The 21,009-nt window shown below is 38.7% G+C and overlaps 1 protein-coding gene across 1 annotated transcript in view; it reads right to left on the bottom strand.

Annotated features, from left to right (window-relative positions):
• grin2da (glutamate receptor, ionotropic, N-methyl D-aspartate 2D, a) overlaps positions 1 to 21,009 on the bottom strand; it is a 206,682-nt gene that overhangs the window by 172,233 nt on the left and 13,440 nt on the right. The window contains exon 5 of the mRNA XM_008286034.1: positions 7,658 to 7,845. Within this exon, the coding sequence (XP_008284256.1) occupies positions 7,658 to 7,845 (188 nt within the window). The remainder of the gene's footprint in view (positions 1 to 7,657; positions 7,846 to 21,009) is intronic.

Below are 21,009 nucleotides of genomic sequence, written 5' to 3' on the forward strand. Positions count from 1 at the left end.
ACAAATTGCCAAATACAAGTCCATACAATGTATTTCTATAGAGTGTTTAAAACAACCTGAGTTGACCAAAGTGCTGTTCATGTTGACAGTCAGACAAAAACATGTACAAAAAAGCAAGACAGGATGAAGAGTAAAATCATTTTGTAAAACAAACAAAAATAATATGAAACTCTAAAACAAGGCATCACTGGATAGCCACCTGTAGGACCACTTCAGATTTAGACCATTAAGAACCACCAAAAGTTATTTGAAAGTGTGTTCACATTCTGAAATGTCACAGTTTTTTAACTGCGATATCTGCATGTATTGTAGCAACGCTCCACGCACAACACCAACAACAAACCCTAACGTTAGTTGTGTTTAGGCTGATGCACCAGAGGCTCACAATGTAGGCAGCTGAAAACGTTCGTTGTTACCAATGTTGATGTTCAGCTTGTCAACATATAGTGTTGTGTGTTATATTTGTGTGTTTGCGTGCTGTGAGCAGCAGCCTCTGTGGTTTTCCTAATGGTCTTTACACAGTAAAAGCATGAGGCGAATGTTGAGCAGGAGAGACCAACACACACTATATACAAACCTTTTACAGGCACAGAAAATATCACATCAAAGTCTTCCCAAGGAAACTGAATGAGTTTGTTTTGTAGCACAGTGTTGTTGGTGTAAAAAGTCTTGAAGCTACATGCCACTGTTTGTATGTATTTATTACACACTTTCTAATTATTATTTTAATTCTTGTTTTCACATATCAGGCAACTGCAACCAAAATACCATGAACCATAGAAAAGGATAAAAATAAACAAGTGGTCTTTTTTTTTTTTTTTTAATTAACTGAAAAATCCATCCATCCATCCATTATCTATACACCGCTTAATCCTCACTGGGGTCGCGGGGGGGCTGGAGAATGAAAAATCCATCACTTTTTTTTCTTTTTTTTTAATAACTAAAGAGTTTATGCGAGAATACATTAACTTAATTGGCTTTAAAGATGTTCTGATCAAGTTAGTTTTTTGCCTCCATTTCAATAGATACTTTTAATAGTATCTTATAGTTTAGTATATGCCAATTAGATAAGATAAGATAAGATAAGATAAGATAAGATATGCCTTTATTTATCTCACAGTGGAGAAATTCACATCGTTGATAGCAGCTTTCAACAGAGGTACACATATACGAGACAGGAAAAAACAAAAAAATAAAAAATGTACATATAAATATAAGAAATAGTGCAAACAAGGTGAGTAGTGCAAAACAGATACACTTTTCTTTGATAATATGCACTTCCGAGTATTTCAGATCAGTTGTAGTACCTGGCTGCACCACTAGGTAGAACCTCGTACTGTTGAATACCGCAGCAGGCAGAGGAGGTGGTCAATCGGCACTTAGCTTAAGGGCCACCATGACAAAGACGTCTAGAACACTTCATGACCTCATGTCATGTGTTAAATAAAAACTTAGATAAACTAGAGCCGCTTTCTTCTATCCCAGTGGTACATGTACCTAGAATCATTTTTGTGGCCCAACAGCACAGCACTGTGCTCAATTTGTTAATTGCTGACAATAAAAGTCAAAATTGGCCACAAATTGTTCTCTCCCTTTATGACAGCTGTTTGACAGTCAACAAAGGATTGGGCTTAGGTTTGTGCTGTTATCGATCAGTCACAAAATGCATTAATCGGACCAAAATGCTGATACTTTAGCACTGATCAGGATGTCCCTTACTGGTTTATTTTTTGCCGTGTTATTGGTATTGATAATTGGAGAACGTTAGTGGTATTGTTACTGTGGCGACAGCTATCACATTTCTAGTGTCTTGACATCCCTACAGCGATGTTAACACATTGCTATGTATGGACAGTGAAGGCTGACACATCCAGTACAATAAACAGGCGTTTTGTTGAACCGTTCTGCATGTTTCCACCAAAATGTGGTGCAAATCCTGAAAAGTTTGTTCCCACAAAACAGTTGGACCCGAAAGCATAAACATGATTACTGGACGTTAATAGTAGCTGAGAAGCTCATGGTAATAAACTAAGACAAGCACAACTTCAGTACAATGAACATCTAGTTCTAACGTTATTTATGTGTCAAGTATCCTCAGTCCCAGTGTATAAACATTAGTAGTCTCCTGCTATCTGTCTCAGGACAATTTATTAATAGCTCAGACTTTGATCTGTGGGAAGCTTTCACACAGCGAGGTACTATTTAAAAGGCAAAGCTTTTTAATGTGGCTGTAAAGTCAGCTCTGATTTGTAACTCAGAGCGTAAAAACAACAGCAATCACTTCTCACATCTTATTACGCACAATGCTGGGGATTTATTATGTAAAATAAAACATTTAACACCGGCAGTAGGTCTTGCTCCAGTCCTGATGAAAGGCCCTCACCAACCAACCAACCAACCAACCAACCAGGCAGCCAGGCCGGCAAAGCAATGATCCCTAAATTATAAAGCATTTCAATGCAGTTTTGCTTCCATAATTTGGCGAATTAGCACTTCAAACACACTGGTGGGGCAGGACATGGAGCGAGGAAGGACTGCTGGGAAGAGTTCAATAGTTCAAAAGCAGTGTGTGCATAAATTTGGACTGTCACAAATTCTGTCCTCTCCACAGTCATGGCGTCTTGAGGTGAGGAGGCAGAGTGTGAACATTGTCAGATGTAATACGCCCGCTACGGTCCAATGACTAATAACACGCTGTCCTTATGGGAGGCACAAATGATGAAGTTGTGATGTAAATAAAAATCCTCTCTTGCATGTTAAGCTATGTAGAATCAGTTTACAGGGTAACAGAGTTTAATTTTGCATGTGACTTGAAAGCGCTGTGGAGAAAACTCCCATCACAGCGAGGGAGGAAGCCGTTTATACAAGATGTTTGCAAAAAAAAATTGCCCGTCTAAATCACAAGCATCTATTTTTTAATGTTCATAAACGCTCTCTGGAGAATCCAGCAGCAGCAGTCATAAAACTCTGCAGCTACAGTAAACATTTATACTTCACTATACTGTACCGCTGAGAGGAGGCGGGGGTTACTGTGTCAGGTTCATTTAAAGATTGTATACATTTAACCGCAGACTGTGTATCCTGTGCACCCCTCAGTCTCCAATAACCCTCTGCACCAGTCAATTGTTTAATGATGCATTCAGGTGATCCTCAGCTCATTAAGTTGGGAAGTATCACATGAGGCATTTGTCTTCACTCAATGGTAAAAACAATGCAAAGAGAATGGTGTAAACGGTTTTCAGAAAAAAGTCCTCCTGCACCTTCATGTCTAGCTATCATCAGCAAAATGAACACACACCACAAGTCTTATCACATATCATTCAGCCACTTATTTATAATTGTGACAGATTTGATCACCTGCAATAAAAATGTCAACGCAGAACAGTGCCTGTATTTACTTAACCTTAGAAATTGCACCTTCACAAAAAATCACTGCACACAAAAGGTCCGACTCACTTGTAGCTGTCAAAGCTTCCTTTCTCTTTTTGTGGCCTTGGAGTTGCTCAGTTGTCATGGGGATAGAGCAGTTGTCATCATAAGAATAAGATATAACAAAAGAATGTACCATATTTCCTGAATGTATTATGGTTTTTGTTTGTAAAACTAGTAACTACAGCTGCTTGTAGAGGTGAAAAGTACCTCAAGGAACAAAAACACTGTTCGTAAAGTGACTCCAAGTGATGAGGTGTGCACTTTACAAATATCCTCTCCTCAAATGAACATGGAACCTTTTCTTCTTTTCCCACAACAATTAAATTCTAGACTTTTCGTAGTTAAGTTGTTAAGGTTAATTGAACTTTCAATAACATGCTTTTTACAAATTCGTATCCAGCAGAGGTAATACAAAGCATTATTTCTGCACTTCCTGTCTGTGCAGGACTTTGGGTTTTTTTATATGATGTACCTGTTGTAACACTTTCTCTCATGCAAGAACTTTGAAATAATTGCAGAGACTCTCAGTGTGTAGTGACCTGCTGGTGATAAAGTTGTACATTTTGACTTTGTGGAGGAATAAACCATACAGTGATGGTTTATCAGATATGCTGAGGAATATCCCGGTATTATCCCTTTAGCTATGCAGCCTCAGTCTCAGGACGCAGCATCTGCGTTTCAGAACCAACTGTGACGTTCTGCTTGGCAGTGACAAGTGGACTGCTCACTTGGGCTTTCCTTCTAGCACGGACACAAATTTCACAAGCATGGAAATAAGCATTCAAAATGCTGCTTGCCAGGCTGGAAGAGATCCAGCAGCTCCCTGGATTCACGAAGGCTGGTCGACAGTGAGCGTGTGATAAAGCAGAGAGTGACGCGACTGAACCCCAGGTGATGTGAGACATGATTTTTATGTTTTTTTTAAAGCATCACATCTAAGAGCACAGTGGACATTTAGTGTCTCCAAATGCTGTGCATCTCGCCAAATTTAGAAATGCCAAGCTGTTGGGTTATGTAGCAAAAATCCACTGTTTTAGACTTTGATAAATTTATCAAATCCTTAAATTCATTGTAAATATATAGATGTGAAATACTTCCATGTACTATTTTCATGTATATTTTCAAATACTGTAAAAGCTGTGAAAATAACGGCAAATACCTGTGAAATAATGACAATTTTATGCTGATTTAAATAAAGAATAAAGAAAAATAGTGTAATTTTACAGTAACACACTGTAAAAGAACAAATTATTATCTTAAAAAAAAATACATGTTTTGATGTGGACATTATGATCAGCTTTGGCCTGTTTTTTTGGTTTTTGTTGTTGTTGGGGGGTTTTTTTGGTTTGTTTTTTTAAGCCAATTGTAACGTAAAACATTTGTAGAATAATGTTTTGTTTTTTTGTTTTTTTAATTCAGAATTCTTTAGTTTTTAAGACACATTTTTTCCCTTTAAAATAACAACAAATCTCTGCAAAATAGCAACATTTTCTTTTTGCTGATTTAAAAATAGTGAAAATAATAATTACCATATTAAAAAAAATAATAATAATTTTGATTTGCACAATGTTTACAGTTTTCACCTAATTTTACAAGATTAGCATGTAAATTAATGCTTTTTTTTTCTGCAGATGTGCTGTTATTATCTGTGATTTAACAAAACTGTAAACATGTCTAAAATAATGGTAAATTAATCAAAATATTGGAGTTAAAGCATTGAAAAGAAAACCTTTCATTTTTACAGTGTTAATTTGGATTTCCGTTGCAATAAAAATGAGCACAAACTAACTCAGGCAATGTTCTTTGTTGCCCTACATTATTGAACCGTCTTCATAAAGTGGTAGAATCCCTTCTAACCTTCCTCCTACTACGTTTCCTTTTATGATAGAGGCGGGTTTAATAGCAGAAATCAATAAAAGCACGCACCTTTCACCTGGATTCCCTCGGTCAGTCTATTTAGATTAGATTAAATGAAAATTTAATGATCCCTTTGGTGAAATCAGGTCATTCCTGCGGCAGAGAATACATCATGGATGGAGCAGGTGGTCGTAAAACTCTACTCTATTCCTGTGTGTGTAGCTGCAGGAGAAAGAAAGAAAGAAGGGGAAAAAAAAAAAACACACATGGATCTGCACAAAATGTGTTTTTCACGGGATGAAGAAGAGAATGTTTATTTTCTCACTGATCCTCATGTATTTTTAAAGTCAGAAGGTTGGGTTTTCAGCAGCTCAAGGCTCGGCACTGCAGAACTCAATACGTGCACATTTTAAATTCAGCTGAGAGAAAAGAAACTACAATTTTGAACTGCTCGCCATAGAAATAATCACACAGCACGAGTATAGTTCACATATGATCGCAACATGAACTACATAAAAGACCCATTTAAAGAGAATGTTTGATTTTACCAAGTTCCTTCAGTTGCATTATGACATTGCGGGTATCTGCAAGGTTTACTCACATAAACATTGCAGCTTGGAAATCCATCTGATAATAAGGTATGAAGTTGTACAGACTACGGCCGTGTTTGGAAAATAGGTGGGGTAAAACACATTAAATATTAAAGCAAGTTTATGCGAGATTTAAAAGAATAAAGAAGAAGATCTTTTTATGGATAAAAAGTTCAATAAAAATCAATAAAACAAACAACTTTGGACAATTCAGTGCTTGTGTTTTGTAAGTGTGCATGATTAATGAGATTCAAGTTTAGATTCATTCTCGACCTCGCGGACACACGCCCGTTTTAAAAAAAAGGTTTACTTAGGTTCAATTGAAGTACGGGGAAAAGATTTGGGAATAGGTAAGTAAGTAAACCTTGAATTTGGAGTTATAACAATAACAATTGATCAGATTTATATAGCGCTTTTCTAGACAGTCAAAGACGCTTTACAATTATTCATTCACACACATTCATTCTGGTGGTAGCTACGATTGTAGCCACAGCTGCCTTGGGGCAGACTGACAGAGGCATGGCTGCCATTCTGCGCCTACGGCCCCTCCGACCACCACCTCAAACAATCCATTCATACACATTCACACCAGGCAAGGTGGGTGAAGTGTCTTGCCCAAGGACACAATGACCATGAAACAGGTTACAGGGTTACGGAATCGGACCGCCGACCTTCTGATCATCGACCGACTCGCTCTACCACCTGTGCCACAGCCGCCCCACAAATTTCCATCTCAATGCGTCATCTGAATAGTGAAATCTGATCATGAGTCACTGTATTCACACTCAGATAGAGCTTAACTTGATTCAGCTCAAACTCAGATCAAATCTTGATTTGCAAATTAGACATAGTGCTGCTCAATTAATGTCATACTGCTTTATAGAATATCAGAATCAGAATCAGAATCAGCTTTAATGGCCAACTACGTCACAACATACAAGGAATTTGGTTTCGGCTGTTGGTGTCGCCCATCCCATTTATAATCATAAAACATCAAAGTCCCGACTCATTTCCTATGTAACCTATAGTTAAACTGGTTTATTGTCATAGAATAATGTCATAATCCCAGTTTTTGTCATGACAAAATTCCCTGAAATTGATTCTAGGAATAACTTTCGCCCGTTTAAAATCATGGTCAGCCGATTGTTACAGCTCATGGGTCGAGCGTTGGTCATGTGTGGCAGATTATCACACCCTGGTCAGCCGCAGGAGGCAATGTGTTTGTTTCTTTGTTTGACAATTACCTGCTCACCTGAGATCTGCTTCACTGAGTTATTCACACACTGTCTGTCTATCTTGAGGACCGCTTATTGGAATATTCCGGATATAGTCGTAATTCCATCCTGGACCGAGGGTATAATAATAAACGGGCAGCACTGTGGAACTACTAGAATTGTGGACAAACATCCTCAGGAAAAATAATGCTTCTGTATAGTCGTTACTGGATTTTGTATGGCTATGGAAAATCTTTCAACTCGGGAGAAGAGTTGCAGTTCGTTGACCTATCACCTCGTGAGACGGATTTGCAGCCTGTGGCCACTGCTGAGCAAAAGCCGGCTTAAAGAAATATAAAGTCCACTTATATTTTGTACTGCTCTAAGCTGGTTTTACATTAATCTAAAATTAGACAGGGAGTAAAAAAAAAAAACATTATTGCAAGGTAGAGAAAAAAAAAAAGGAAATCCCCTTATGTAACTCATCTTTACAAGCCTCAGACTATTCTCTTTGGACCTAGAGAAGTCCCTTGAAATTTCATAACCCATCTTCTCCACACATACCTGCGCGGTTCGTCCTTCCAGCCCTGCGGCCGGATGGCAAACAGGGCCTTCGGCAGGCCCTCCAGGCCCAACCCGGACAGCGCCGGTCCCACAGCGAACCACATGTGACTGGGCCCGGCCTGACCCGCCGCCCAGGCTGCTCGGAAAACCAGCTCGGCCTCTTCCAGGGAGCAGTACAGGAGACGGACCTGGAAGGGAAGGATGAGAGGGTGAAGGTAGATTAATGCAGAAGGTGGATGAAGAGACGAGGGTCAAGAATAAGACGGGCGTTGAGAAAAAGGCAAAATATCAAGAACAGAGGGTGAGAAGAAAGTGAGGAGAAAGAAGAGGCGCAACTGTGGAAGGATGAAGAAGCGCCAAAGGAGAAAGAACAGATGGAGAACAAACGGACGCATAAAGAGAATTTCTATCCTATTTTTCACCCTCCCTGTTTTCTTCCTGCTTGGTCTCTTGATGCCCTTTTATGTTTCCTATACAATTATAGATTATATTCATTTATACATCAATATACTTGGTGCACTTACGCATTAATGCTCTCTATTTTATTTAGCTTTTTTTTTTTTACCACAGTGAGCTGCACTTGAAAAATGATGCCTCTTGGTCTGCTTGCGTTTCTCCTTCATACATTATTAAAGAGGGAGAATTGAATGGGAGGGAGCAAGATTAAAAAGACAAGTAAGAGTAAAAAAAAAAAAAAAGCATGAAACTGGAAGAGTGTGAGCCAGAGGAGAGTGCTCGCTGCAGTTGATGCTGAGGGCACTTCACATGATTACCCCAAGGAAGCACTTGAGGAAAATTTGCGCCACCATTTTACGAGACAATTCATGAGGTTATACAACTGAAATTAGTCAAAACCGGAAGCTGAAAGTCATCAGTGATACCAGCAGGCGTGTGTGGTGTGCGGATCCCGCGTGGATCGCGTCACGGATGATGGCAAGATGACACCAAACCCTCCCACTTAGCCGACAGTGGATGGGATCGAGGTCGGCATGAGGTCCAAGCTAGCTCTCAATCCCCCGTCAATCACGTCCTACGAGCAGTCACACATGTTCACACCTCCTTCCATATGGCATTTCTCGAGCTTCAAGCCTGTCACTTTGTACGTCTGGAGTTAAATCTTCTCCTCCTCTGATCGTTGGGAAGAGGAAGCTGAGCTCCCTGCTTTCCGCCATCCATCAGAAAGAGTTGTAATTTGTTATAATTTCGTGCCATCAATCACTTTGTCGGCACAGGTGTCTCATTCTTCAAACGTTCGACATCTCATTTTGGAAGAAAACATTTCATTTAGATCCCTGTGGGTCTTCATATTTTATCGTGACAGAGCTTAACTGCATCAACATTCAAGCTGGAAGTGGCGACATACACTGATGGTGCCACAACATTAAAACCAGCTGCAGAATGTTGTCTTGATCTCCTTTGGGGTGCCAAATTAGCTCAAAACAAAAGAGAAGTGGTGTCTGGCATTGAGATTATGCTCGTAGTGTAATTATAGCAACTCCACTTGCTTGAGTTCCTTGAAGACGCTTCACCTGTCATACAAGCGGCTTCAGCAGTTCTGACTTGAATTCTACCAGGAAGATGAAACCACATTCACACCTAGCCACAAAAGACCCGAACGAACCCCACTGTGGCAGGGGGGGTGCAAACGACTCGCATATGAGGGGGAGAAGCAACAAATCCCCAGCTGAAACTGAAACTGAGTTGAAACTCAGTGTTAATGATTCCTAAAGAATAGAAGTATCTGGAACTCCCAAGTAGTCTGTCAAAACTGATGAAGCCTCTTGGATGAGAGGTGAAACGTCTTCAAGGAACTCAGGCAAGTCCAGTTGCTACGATTAAACTATGAGAATAACCATGACCATTGGAAAAGTAGTCTGGAGCCCTGCTACATATATTTTACTTTTAGGGTAGGCATGCACAATATTTGTACATAGAATAAATAATAATCAAATGCAGAGACAACTATTTGCCAATATGGTAAGGAGTCACTACATTTATACAGTTACTACAGTCACATACAATTACAACTGCCCCTTTGAGGGCAAACATAATGCCTATGTGGCCAGGGATGAAAATGAGTTTGACACCCCTGCCATAGATGCGCCACTGGTTTGCGATCTGTGGAGTTTGGAGGTTTTGCAGTGGTTTTAGCAGCTCCTTTGGGTCCTGTAGATTGTGGGTTAGGGCCAGGTCAACATAGTTGGCTCTTTGTTGTGTTCCTCGAGCTGTTCCTGAGCAGTTTTGCAGTGTGGCGGGGTACAATGTCCTGCCGGATGAGGGTCTTCAATGGTTGGTGGCACATGTCAAAGTTAAATCCACCTGAATGCAAGACTGGAGGTTTCCCAGCAAAGCATTGCATTGCAATAAGATGATCAATGAAGTCCACTTCTTCAGTCAGTGTTCTTAATGTTGTTCCTGATTGGTACACTGTAGTTTTCAGACTATTGAGTGCAAATGAATATAAGCTGCACCCACTAACTTTAAAAAGAAAAAAAAAAGAAAAAGTACATATATAGGCCACACTTGTCAGTAAGCCACAGGTTTCCACATTATAACATGAGATATTTACACAGAAAGATTAATTTTTTTTAAACTTTTAATTAAATACGTACCGTGTGGACCTACACAAATATGTACTATAAATGCTTTTTTCCGAACACTGCCTGTAACACGTCTGGTTAAAAAAACAAAAAAATACAGTCGCCTATCAGGAAAATACATTGATCTCTATCTTTATCTTCCTCCTGCGCACTAAAACCACTGAAGTCGTCTTCTTCAGAGTCGGAATTGAACAGCCTCAGAACTACTTCGTCACACACTTCCTCAGTCTCTCTTTCGTTGTTGCTCTCAATGTCACTTTCATCTCGAGGCAAATTCATAAACATCTTAAAAATCCATAAATTAGCTGCATCAGTGTTCAAAGCATGTGAAAAAAGTAGCAGCTTATAGTCTGGAAATTACGGTACAAGGAAATGAACAACATCTCCCCAACTATATTTTCTATGAGGCAGACATCTTTTAATTTCACATTGGACGGCTTCAGATTTTAGCCTTGACAATAAGCATCCAAGGACATCTTGGCTGGATGCTTTGTACATTACAGTCAAAGTTTTTTGTAGTGCTTGTAATGTTTAAATGTCAGAGCACAAGAGTAATAACTGCACAATTTAACTACATAATTAACAAAGTCAATAGTCCATAAACTGCCCATAATGAAATCCGCCCTATCATAACTTAGCTGCAATAATTAAAAGTGTAGATTGCATATATTCCATAAAGATCGAATCAAATAACTGCTCCATGTCTTGTAGGAAAAGGGTCGCTCATAATGCCTCAGCACAACAAAGTGTTCAAACATTTTTACAGGTGGTTTGCGGTCAACAGATTTACTGTTATGTTCACTCTCATCAAGTTTCCAGCAGCAGCAGGCAGATTTTTTGCCAAAAAAAAGCTCTGTTGAAACAACCTAACAACAAATGGCACACAAGGTTAGCTACCAGCTGGTGAACACAGCAGAGCATTTAACAGCAAAAGAGCCAGATTTTTCCCTCAGAGGCTATTTGAGACCAAAACTGAGCTAACAACATCTGATTAATACTAATATTGCACAGCATCTGCTACACTGTGTAAGTAGCAAACTTTTTTCCAACACGTTCGCCACAACAACTTCATCATTTAATAAACCTCTGAACCCCAAAATCTGTCAGCGGGTTTGAAAGCCACTGTGAAATTACACCATTTATCATAGCGAGAAACTGTGAAAACAGGACAAATCGCCGGGTTTTCAAATTCCAAACATGCTTGAATTAATCATGTGTGATTCAGTTTAGTTGTGAATCTTAGAATTGGGATATTTAACCAAAATCACTGTAATCTACATTATTCATTTAAAGTTTTTCCAAAACAAACAGACAATAAAATGTTTTCGTCCCCCACTTCCTGCTAAAAACAGACAAACAAAAAAAAATCTAAGCTCGTCAAGAAGAGAAGAAAGGAGACGCAAACAAAATACAAATGTAAGAAGTAAAATATGTGTAATATGTGCAGCTTCGACTTATTTATGACACCCGAGGATACTTGAAAAATTACAAGTCTTTTTCTTTTTAAGTGTAAATAATGCTTTTTTTTTTCATTCAATACTATATTATTGTCACTTGGTGTACACACTTATTTTATTACTTAGTTATGTCTATTTCCTTATACTTTCTTTTCTACATTTTTTTGATGATGCTGTGGCATGTAAATTTCCCCCAGTAGGAGATCAATAAAAAAATTATTCTATTCTATTTGTAGGAGCCTAAATCTATTTCTTTGGTTCTGGATTTGGTTCTTATTTTACCACGATTATTTCTATTTGGTTTAGATTTTTTTGTTCAACAGTAACTTTGATATAGATTATGATTAACATTTTTATTTTACTAAATTTATCTGTTATTTGGTTAAATGTTGTTAATCATATTTTTGGCTATTTGAATTCTGTGTTAGTGTGGTGTTTTGGTTTATTGATTTGTTTTTGATATTTTGGTTCACTATATTAGGGTCCCTTTAATTTGCAAGGGATCCTGGGAAATGAATGATGGCATGGAGCCAAACAGTTTTTTGACTGCACATACTTTGTATCCTCGTTTTGCTTTATGTTTTTCCGCCTGTAAATTTTATTTTTTGTGAACTAAAGAATCCTGTTTAAACCGCAACTTGGTGTCAGCTGGATTTTATCTTTGGAGTAGACCCAGCAAGGCATACAATGTGGATATTGGAAAGCTACGGGGAAAAGTTAGTCAAGCTGGGCTTCATGAACTTTAGACCATACACTATTCTACTCTATTCTATTCTATTCTGAAAATGTTGTCCATGTTGATTCCAGATTTTTTCAGTTTTTGTCAAATAAATCACAATAATAAACAGTTGTTATCCTGCACAAACATCTCTGAGTTCTTTCTACTCCTAGCCAGTGGCTGTACTTTTGTCATAGAGGTGTGGGACTTTGTATTGCAGTGAAATATGAGCCCACAGTGAATAAAAATATGACAGGAGCAACAAACAACAACCAGAGAGTACTTGAGGTTTACAGGATTAATGTATCAAAGTTTACACTTTGCTCCGTTTCCCTCAAGAGGCCACTTATTGCCCCTTTTAACTAAAAGTAGACATTTTCAGTGAGACTGCTTCAAATTGAAGTTAGCAGGAGAAACGGTGCAGTTTGTCACTGATCCAAGTGTATATCGGTCCAGCAGCTGTGTTATGAACACACAGGTACAAGGCTGTGACTGTATGTGAGAACAAATACTGACTTTTTATTTCATTTCTCTTTAAAGTCTCTGTTTTCTTGATGGATTTTCTTTGCAAACTTTTAGAACTACCGTCTCTGGGTATTGAGCTGACTTTTTCGGTCGCAACTGAAACCCTGTTTGTCCCAGTGACTGCTTAAAGCTGGTATCGATCGTCTGGTCAAATTCACAATCTTTTCCACTTGTTCTTTTATTGTTCCTAATTTAAATCGCATACAAGAAAACAAATGAATAAATAAAAACGTGGCTTGGTGGTGAAGATTTGAGTGGGGGGTGGGGCAATATTGATGCCGTGAGGTCAGACGTGAATATGAATCATTTCAGCATGTAATATCAAAGTGTAAACACAAAAGAAGAGGCGCATTACACGAGTACCTTTCTGCTGCTGCACTGCTCGATTTGTCATGCGTTCGGTACTCTGTTATGAAAAACTTAAGTGAATCAGGCATGTGGAGTAAAAACAGCACTCCTGCTATCTGGCTTAGCAGTCACAACACCGAGATACAAATCATCAGCTGATGCCTGCGGTATGCTAATTGGCGAAGGCAGGCTTTGAAGTAAAATAAATGGCCCATGCAGCACTCTAGCCTCCCCCGTGCTTCAGAGATTATGCATTAAAGACACGTAAGATTAATAATTTTGCATTAGCTGCGACAGAGGGCTGTCAGGTCGGCGAGACATATTTATGTTTTGCAAAGGGGAAGAGAGGAATTCTTTGGGGGCTAATTTTAATTTCAGGTGTCAGTGAAATACAGATTGTTCTCATCAAGATGCCGTCTACTTATGAGACATGTTATTATATGATGAGCGAGAGGGAAGAGAAGTAGAAGAAAATGAGGATGGGACGGGAAGAAGAAGCCTCAGCGGGGAACAGTTCACTGTGTCTGAATTAAACTCGTACCACAGAACAGACGAAGCGGTTTTAATCATTGATTAAACGCTGAGTGAGTACGTACATGAAAAGGGGATTTTAACATACACTTCACAGTGCAGGGCTTGTCCAATTCACAAACACCATTCAGTGCTAAAACCTGCACTATAATCCCGCTATGGATGCTTTGCGAGACAGTACCCTTTGGTTTCCCATCAAAGGATGGAGCACCAAGGGAGGATTATGCAAAAGTTGGCACGCAGCCCCACTAGCAGCGTTTGAAAACAGCCCATTGACAAGGTAGGAGCAGCACTGCACAACAATAAAAAAAACGCCAGTACAATGGAGGAGGAATTACTGTAAAGTCTGCTGGCAGAAGACTCCTGAAAACCAAATCAAACCGACTCCAGTTTCCTGTCTAACCTCAGCATGTAACACAACTGTAGAGTGTGACTGAGTTCAAGTGTCCAACATAGAAAATATCAAAATAGAACAAGACAGGGTTACTGCAAATGTCTGAAGAGACATTCGTGAGCATTTTTGCGCAGGTAGAATTCCAGAGTACTTTACCTTCAAAACCGTAAAACTTGCCGCAGGTAAAAAAAAAAAGAAAAAGAAAAAAAAAAAAAAAAAAAAAGAAAAACAAAGAAATGTCATCTTTAAGGGGAAAAAAATGGCAAATGACACCCTTCACTATACAAAACTACAAAAAACAAGGAATTATTTAACTTTCTGATGATCCTTACTCATCTGTGACATTATATTCTGTCAGAAAACTTAAGCTAATCTGAGGGGTTTTTAAAAATTACTTTACACTTTATTCTACATGTCTTATTTAGAAAATCACCAAAATAAAGCATTTGCATCACCTAGATTCTTTTTTTTAAAAAAAGAAAAGAAAAGAAAAAAAGTCAGGAATTTTCATAGGATGCATTTACACAGAGCTGAGAAGAGACAGATACGGAAACAAATTAAAAATTCAAGTTGTAAAAGGCATGTGGAGTTGACATTTTATCCCCAATATTGGTGCCACATGTTCATCTATTTATTTTTTTTCAGTTCTTGTGAAATAAACAAGAAATTTAACACTGGCTTTTTAGAATTTAAACTACACACAACACATATTCTCTCTATTTCTAGTCATGGTTGTGCTGTTTCCATAGAGCTGCAGGACTTTATACTTCAGTAAAGAATTATTGAGTAAAAATGTGGCCAATGCAAAAATCTGCAAGAAACTACTTGGAGTTCAGAGGGTTACATGATACATTTAGATCTTTTAAATCACTTCTAAAATAAACAGATGCAAAAATGAGCTCTCAAACAGATTCTGCTTGCTGCAGTCATGCTTTCTGTCTATGCCAAGATACTTTCAGTGTAAGTGATAAAAGCAAAATCCATATTTTGTGGGGATAAGTATTCAAAAGTTAATTTGATTCTAATATGAGGCTTTAACAGTGGAAATCAAGTGGACATCTTCCAAAGTTTGGAATGAAATTCAGAAGCATTACAAGACACTTTATGATGCAGTCAGACCTTGTGGTTGGCAAAATGTGTTTTCCTGAGACCAGCATTTTTTGTTTTTTCCAATTGTTTGCAATAGCAGTGCTGTATATTGACACCATGCTAGAAACCCTAGCAGCGTGACGAGATGCTGAGTGTCTGCCTGCATGGCGTTTTTTTCTTGTTGCTGACAGTTGACAAATCTGTCACTGTCACAATCGTCGCTCTTAACCCAGTCGGCCAATCACAGAGGAAGAGGGGAGGGACAAATACCACACCGACCAACCATCACATCCCGTTTTTCCACATGCAAAACAATGACTGTACAACAACAGAGAATTTAACAGTGAGTGTCCACGTTTTTACCTGATGACATCCTCAGACGCTTGTTAAAATGAAAAAGAATACTTGGGGGAACATTTAATGCGCTGAGCGTCTACCAAGTTAGCTGCAGTCAGCTTGCAACACATTACTTTTGCACATTTTCCACATATTGACAACCAAAGTGTCCCAGTTCAAAAGAACACTGCGCAGCTACAACGTTCCTAGAAGAGGGCCTTGGGATTTTTCAACCAACAAAAACCGCTTTGGTGGGCACACCTCGTAACAGAGCAGATAAGTTTCACCAAGAAAAGTGGTCAGAAAACGATTCAAAAGAGATGCACACATTTACTCACTGCTTCTACGAAACACCAGCCATTGAGGAAGGGAGGTAAATACAGAATAAAAGAAAATACATCTTAAAAAGATGGTATTTCTTCAAGGACATGCACTCATATGTTGTTGTTGGAAAAATTTAGATGGATGAGAGCGACCCTGGAACTAAAGAAGCCAACACCCAGAGGGCAAAATTTCAGTGAGGAAAAAAATAAATAAATAAATAAAAAGGAAAGCACATCCTTGGAGACGATCCAAAAACTTGCCCTATGCATCACTGCCCGTGTCAGGTTTAGTGTTGCAGCTCTGGAAGTGGACATTTTAGTGAGGCCATTTAATAACAGTTCAGCAGCCGCAGCAGTCGTTCCGTCCTCAGTCGACAAATACACGAATTTTAGCACCGGCGTGTTAAAGTGGTTTGAAGTGCCGTCTGATATTTCCAGCACGAGGCTGAACCATTCAAAACAATCAATGCGTTTGAAACAAATTCTGACACCTGCGGCGGGTTTAAGCTGCTAAACAGGCCTCCGATCGATAGAAACCGCGACAGAGAGATCGGCAGATTAAAATGAAGAGCAGTCAGTCACGGTCAGTCGGTGTCTTTTACTCTTCACTTTCTGACGTTTTTCAAAGAATGGCGGCTCAAGCTCAAGGAATACTTCCATCTCCAGTAACAGCAGCTGGACATTTAAACTGGTTTTAAACCTGGATCCAGAATTTCATAAAATGCACTTCTTCTCGCCTTAAAATATCCTGCAACTGTGGACATCTGAAGCCCATTCGCTCCCTCACTGTTCAACATTTCATATCACTTTCATTACATTACATCATGTTCAGTCCAGCCCTTTTGATTTTGGTCCACTCTCCCCTCTTTTTTTTTTTATGTCTTTCTTCCTCCCTTTCATGGACGTTATTTTGACAAAGGTCATTTACACTGACAACGGCAAAAAGGATAAGAGCAAAGAACGAATATGAGCAAAATGGGTACGAGGGGAAAGAGACGGACAGAGGAGATAAGACTCAGGTACAAAAAGGTTGGTGGAGAAGGAAGAAAAAAAAAGGATCCTGTGGTGCCCAGAAACTGTGATAGACCACAGCTAAGGATTGCCTCAGAAGATATCCTTCTCCTCTGGCTGTTCCATTCTCTGCAGCTTTACGTTTAACAGCACCCTCTTCATTTGTAACCTTTTAAAGGTTAGAAAAAGTTTCCTAGCGATGGATCACTGCACAGTTTTAATTTCTGAAGTCTGTTTCAAGCCGCACTTTTGAGGCTGCTAACCGAGAGCTTTAGAATATTTAGCTTTGATGGATGCTTCACCATTTAAAGGCAGAGAAAAAATGTATACATGAGGGGTCTTCAAGCGTATATAACTCCTGAGACAGCCAGTATGGAGCCTATCGAGCACTATGCTACCACTCGTGACAAAGCAGTCCTCATATTTTCTTGTGTTATTTTCCATTTGGTCACCGTTTCCACCACTATAAATGACAACATCTGCAATCTTTACACTATTTTCACTTCTGTTTTGAAGGGTCAGTGAAAACTGCAACCAAGTCAATGTCTGTCAGAAAAGCTGAGCAGATTTTATATCAGGATGCTAAAATAGGCCCCCTAATAAAGGTTTAGCACTCTGTCAGGGGCACTGACTCTATTTACATAAGTGTAACTACATTAAGAAGCTGTGTAGTGATTGTTTAGTCCTGGAGGGAGTAAATTTGGGTGGATGGATGAAAAGTGGACTTGACATTCTTTGTTTCTGCCCCATTTGACTTACTATTTACTTACTGTATTCTCATTTTTCACTGCAGTATGAAGTCCTGTACCTCTGTGAAAACAGCACAAGCATAGCTATAAGCAGAGAAAACCCAAAAATGCCTTATGTGCAGTAAGAAACTGTTGTTACTATAAATCATACAACAGAAAACTCGAAAGCTGGATTGCTTTTTGTTGTTGTACAAAAACCAAAAAATAAGTAAAAAAATAAAAACTAGCAAAAAAAAAACCTAACTGGGATCGACATGTATGCCATTGTTCGAAGTGTTACCAAAACTGGGAAAATGTTGGCTCTACATACTATAGATATTTTACTGCTCACATTTTAAATTTGTTCCCATATTTGTCTCTTCTCTGGTTTGGGTACACACAACCTCCAGTTCAGTGTAGTTCATCTAGAACAGCGGTCTTCAACCTTTTTTGCACCACGGACCGGTTTTAAGCAAGAAATTTTTCTACGGACCGGTCATTACGCAGATAACAAATAATAATTGTTTTTTTTCTGTTGAAAAGTTTAATAAATAAATAAAGTTAATTTTTATTGCTTAACATGTTTACTTTTTCTCTGTCTCAGTATTAAGTCTCTCCCACTTTCCAAAGCAGCTCTCCTGAGACGTTTGTTTTTGACTACGGCTTCGTTTAGCAGCCAGGCATAAAAACTGACAGTCAAGTGCGGGAAACGAGCACAAACGGAAGTGACGGGAAGACGAGCTAGTCATGTTTCAAAATAAAACACCCTGCAGACTCCGCTGGAAATAAAAATAAACCAATAAAACGTTTTTATTCTATCTGTGCGGCCCGGTACCAAATGACCCACGGCCCGGTACCGGTCCGCGGCCCGGTGGTTGGGGACTGCTGATCTAGAAAGTCCCTGAATTTTTGTCAGGTGACTGTTGGTTGCAGCTGAGTCAGTCATAGCTTCCCAGTTGAGCTGGAATCCAAATATTTTTTTGTTTTCTACAGAAATGGATGAGATAGATGAGATTTATTTTGGGAAGTTTTATAGGAGCCATGTAGAAAAACTATATTTTGATAAAATGTCATGATTTTGAGCTGAGATTAGGTTCATCTTGATCATGCAAACTGGGTAAAATGGTGCAATTTGGGCTTTTTTTTTTTTTTTTTTTTAAAGATAAGTGCCTTTCAAACCTGCAAAAAAGGTTTAACCTGCAAAACTTGAATTTCAGTCTTCCCCCTGCTCTCTCAGAAAATGCTCCTCTTCATCACTTTGCACTTCAACACAAATATGACTAACGTTGAAAATCACCTAACAAACACCGTCCTTCAAAAATAAAATAAAATTTAAAAAAAAGCTGCATGCACAAACTGCATTTGTGGAAGTGAAGCTCTATTGAGAACTTCAGCAAAGAACTGAACACCTCTAAAAGAACGGAGCAGTGCAGTTAAAATGTTGTGGTTCCACTACAAAGCTCCCAGGTGTGTGTGTGACGGTGTGTAACCAGGCACTCAAGACGTTAATAGAAATGAATAGCATGGCCTCAGTCAACCCTTAATAAGGCTTTTACTGTAAGCCAGGGACCAATTTTAAAACTGTGATATACTCCTGCTCTCCCCAAAATCTTTCCTCTGATGAAAACACCCGAAGAAGCAACTTCTGCTGTAGTGTCATAACTGCAGGTGCAAAACAAACCACAAATTTATTGATCTGACGAAGCTGAAGAACCTGATATAGAGGAGACCATCTGAATTTAAACTGTAGGTTTTCTGGAACAGGAGAAGGAAGACAGAAAGAAACTATTTTATTTATTTACAATTTAGATTTGTAAAAAAGGCTAGATAACTAGTCTGACAGTTAGAAAACAGCATTTGTGCTCCAGTGACCATTTTGCACCCGACATCATGTATTCAGGCTCTGGAAGCCTTTGTCTTCAACACCATTAAGTGGAAGCATATCTTATAACTGCTACTAACTGCTTACTAACTGCATTATCTTTTAAGACCAAGTGGAAACACAGCACCTGCAGGTAAACAATATCATATATGTTTGGCCTGGAATTAGCAATGCAGGCATAAGCAGCCATCTTTCCTGCAGATTAATAATGTAAAACTAAAAACCTGCCAGCAGATTTGAAAGGCACGTCGTTTTTACAATAATGCCAGAAATGCACCATTTATTAGCCTGAAACTGTACAAAAAGGACTGATCTTGAACTTTCCAATCATCCTCTAAATCCAATCATCCTCCAACTATTTATCTATGCTGTGCCATTCAGTCTGGAGAATCAACCAACTCTGAGCCTAAAATCATAATAGTTCATGAAAATCACTCAGAACACAAACAAACTATTTGTACCAGATTTTATTTTTAAAAAATATTTTTAAAATAATCTATGAAGCCTTGACTGTATTAGGTTTGACTAATGTGACAAAAACTCTTACATACTTGTCGGCTGAACTGCAGGCTGTGTTTACACAGAGCAGTGAGGTTCAAATATTTATAGCAGCCACCATGTTTTCCAGTATTGATAACATCTTTGGGCACCAATTTTACATATTGTGACCCCAGTTAATGCTAATTTTTTTTTAAAATGAAACATATAAACAAAGAAATTCACTTGTTTTTTGGTTTTCATGACAAATATCAATGTAATGCTGTTTTCCTGCACAGAAGGTATTTTTGAGTTCTCTCTGCTTCTTGCCATGATCGCGCTGTTTCCATAAAGGTGCTAAACATCTTCAACACAACGGCCTTGTACAAGAATAAAACACTAATAATAATCAGTATAACCAAATAGAATTTTTTAGTGCTGATAAGTCAGCATAGCAGCATTTAAATAATTAGTTGACTAATCATGCACATCCCTAATTTGCTTTTGTTTCGCTGGCTGATGTCGACACTGATTAACAGCCAAACAGCACAACACAAAAAGACTCTCAAACCATTTTTTGCTTTCCGAGACACTGCGATGCACGGCGGCTTCCTGAGTGAACTACCGAACTAAAGTGCGGTACTAACTTCAATTTCTAGAGCTAAATTACTTGCAAGCTGTCTGACCAGATTAGATGTAGAACCTCCAAATGTTCTATGTTTCAGACATTTTGCTTTCCCGGAGAATTGCGTGTTACCTGAAGTCTCTCTGGGATCCTGTGTGTACATAATGAAATCCTCCTGAGAGCCTAACACTTAAAGTACAGGCTATTTTTTTTTTTTTCTTTCTCTTGGCACGGCCATAGAAAGTTGTGACTTTGTGAAGCAGGAGGTCAGAGTAACAATGAAATAAAGGATCCTTTTTTTTTTTTTT

Source organism: Stegastes partitus, unplaced genomic scaffold, assembly GCF_000690725.1.
Source record: "Stegastes partitus isolate 25-593 unplaced genomic scaffold, Stegastes_partitus-1.0.2 Scaffold427, whole genome shotgun sequence".
NCBI classification, from domain to species: Eukaryota; Metazoa; Chordata; class Actinopteri; family Pomacentridae; genus Stegastes; species Stegastes partitus.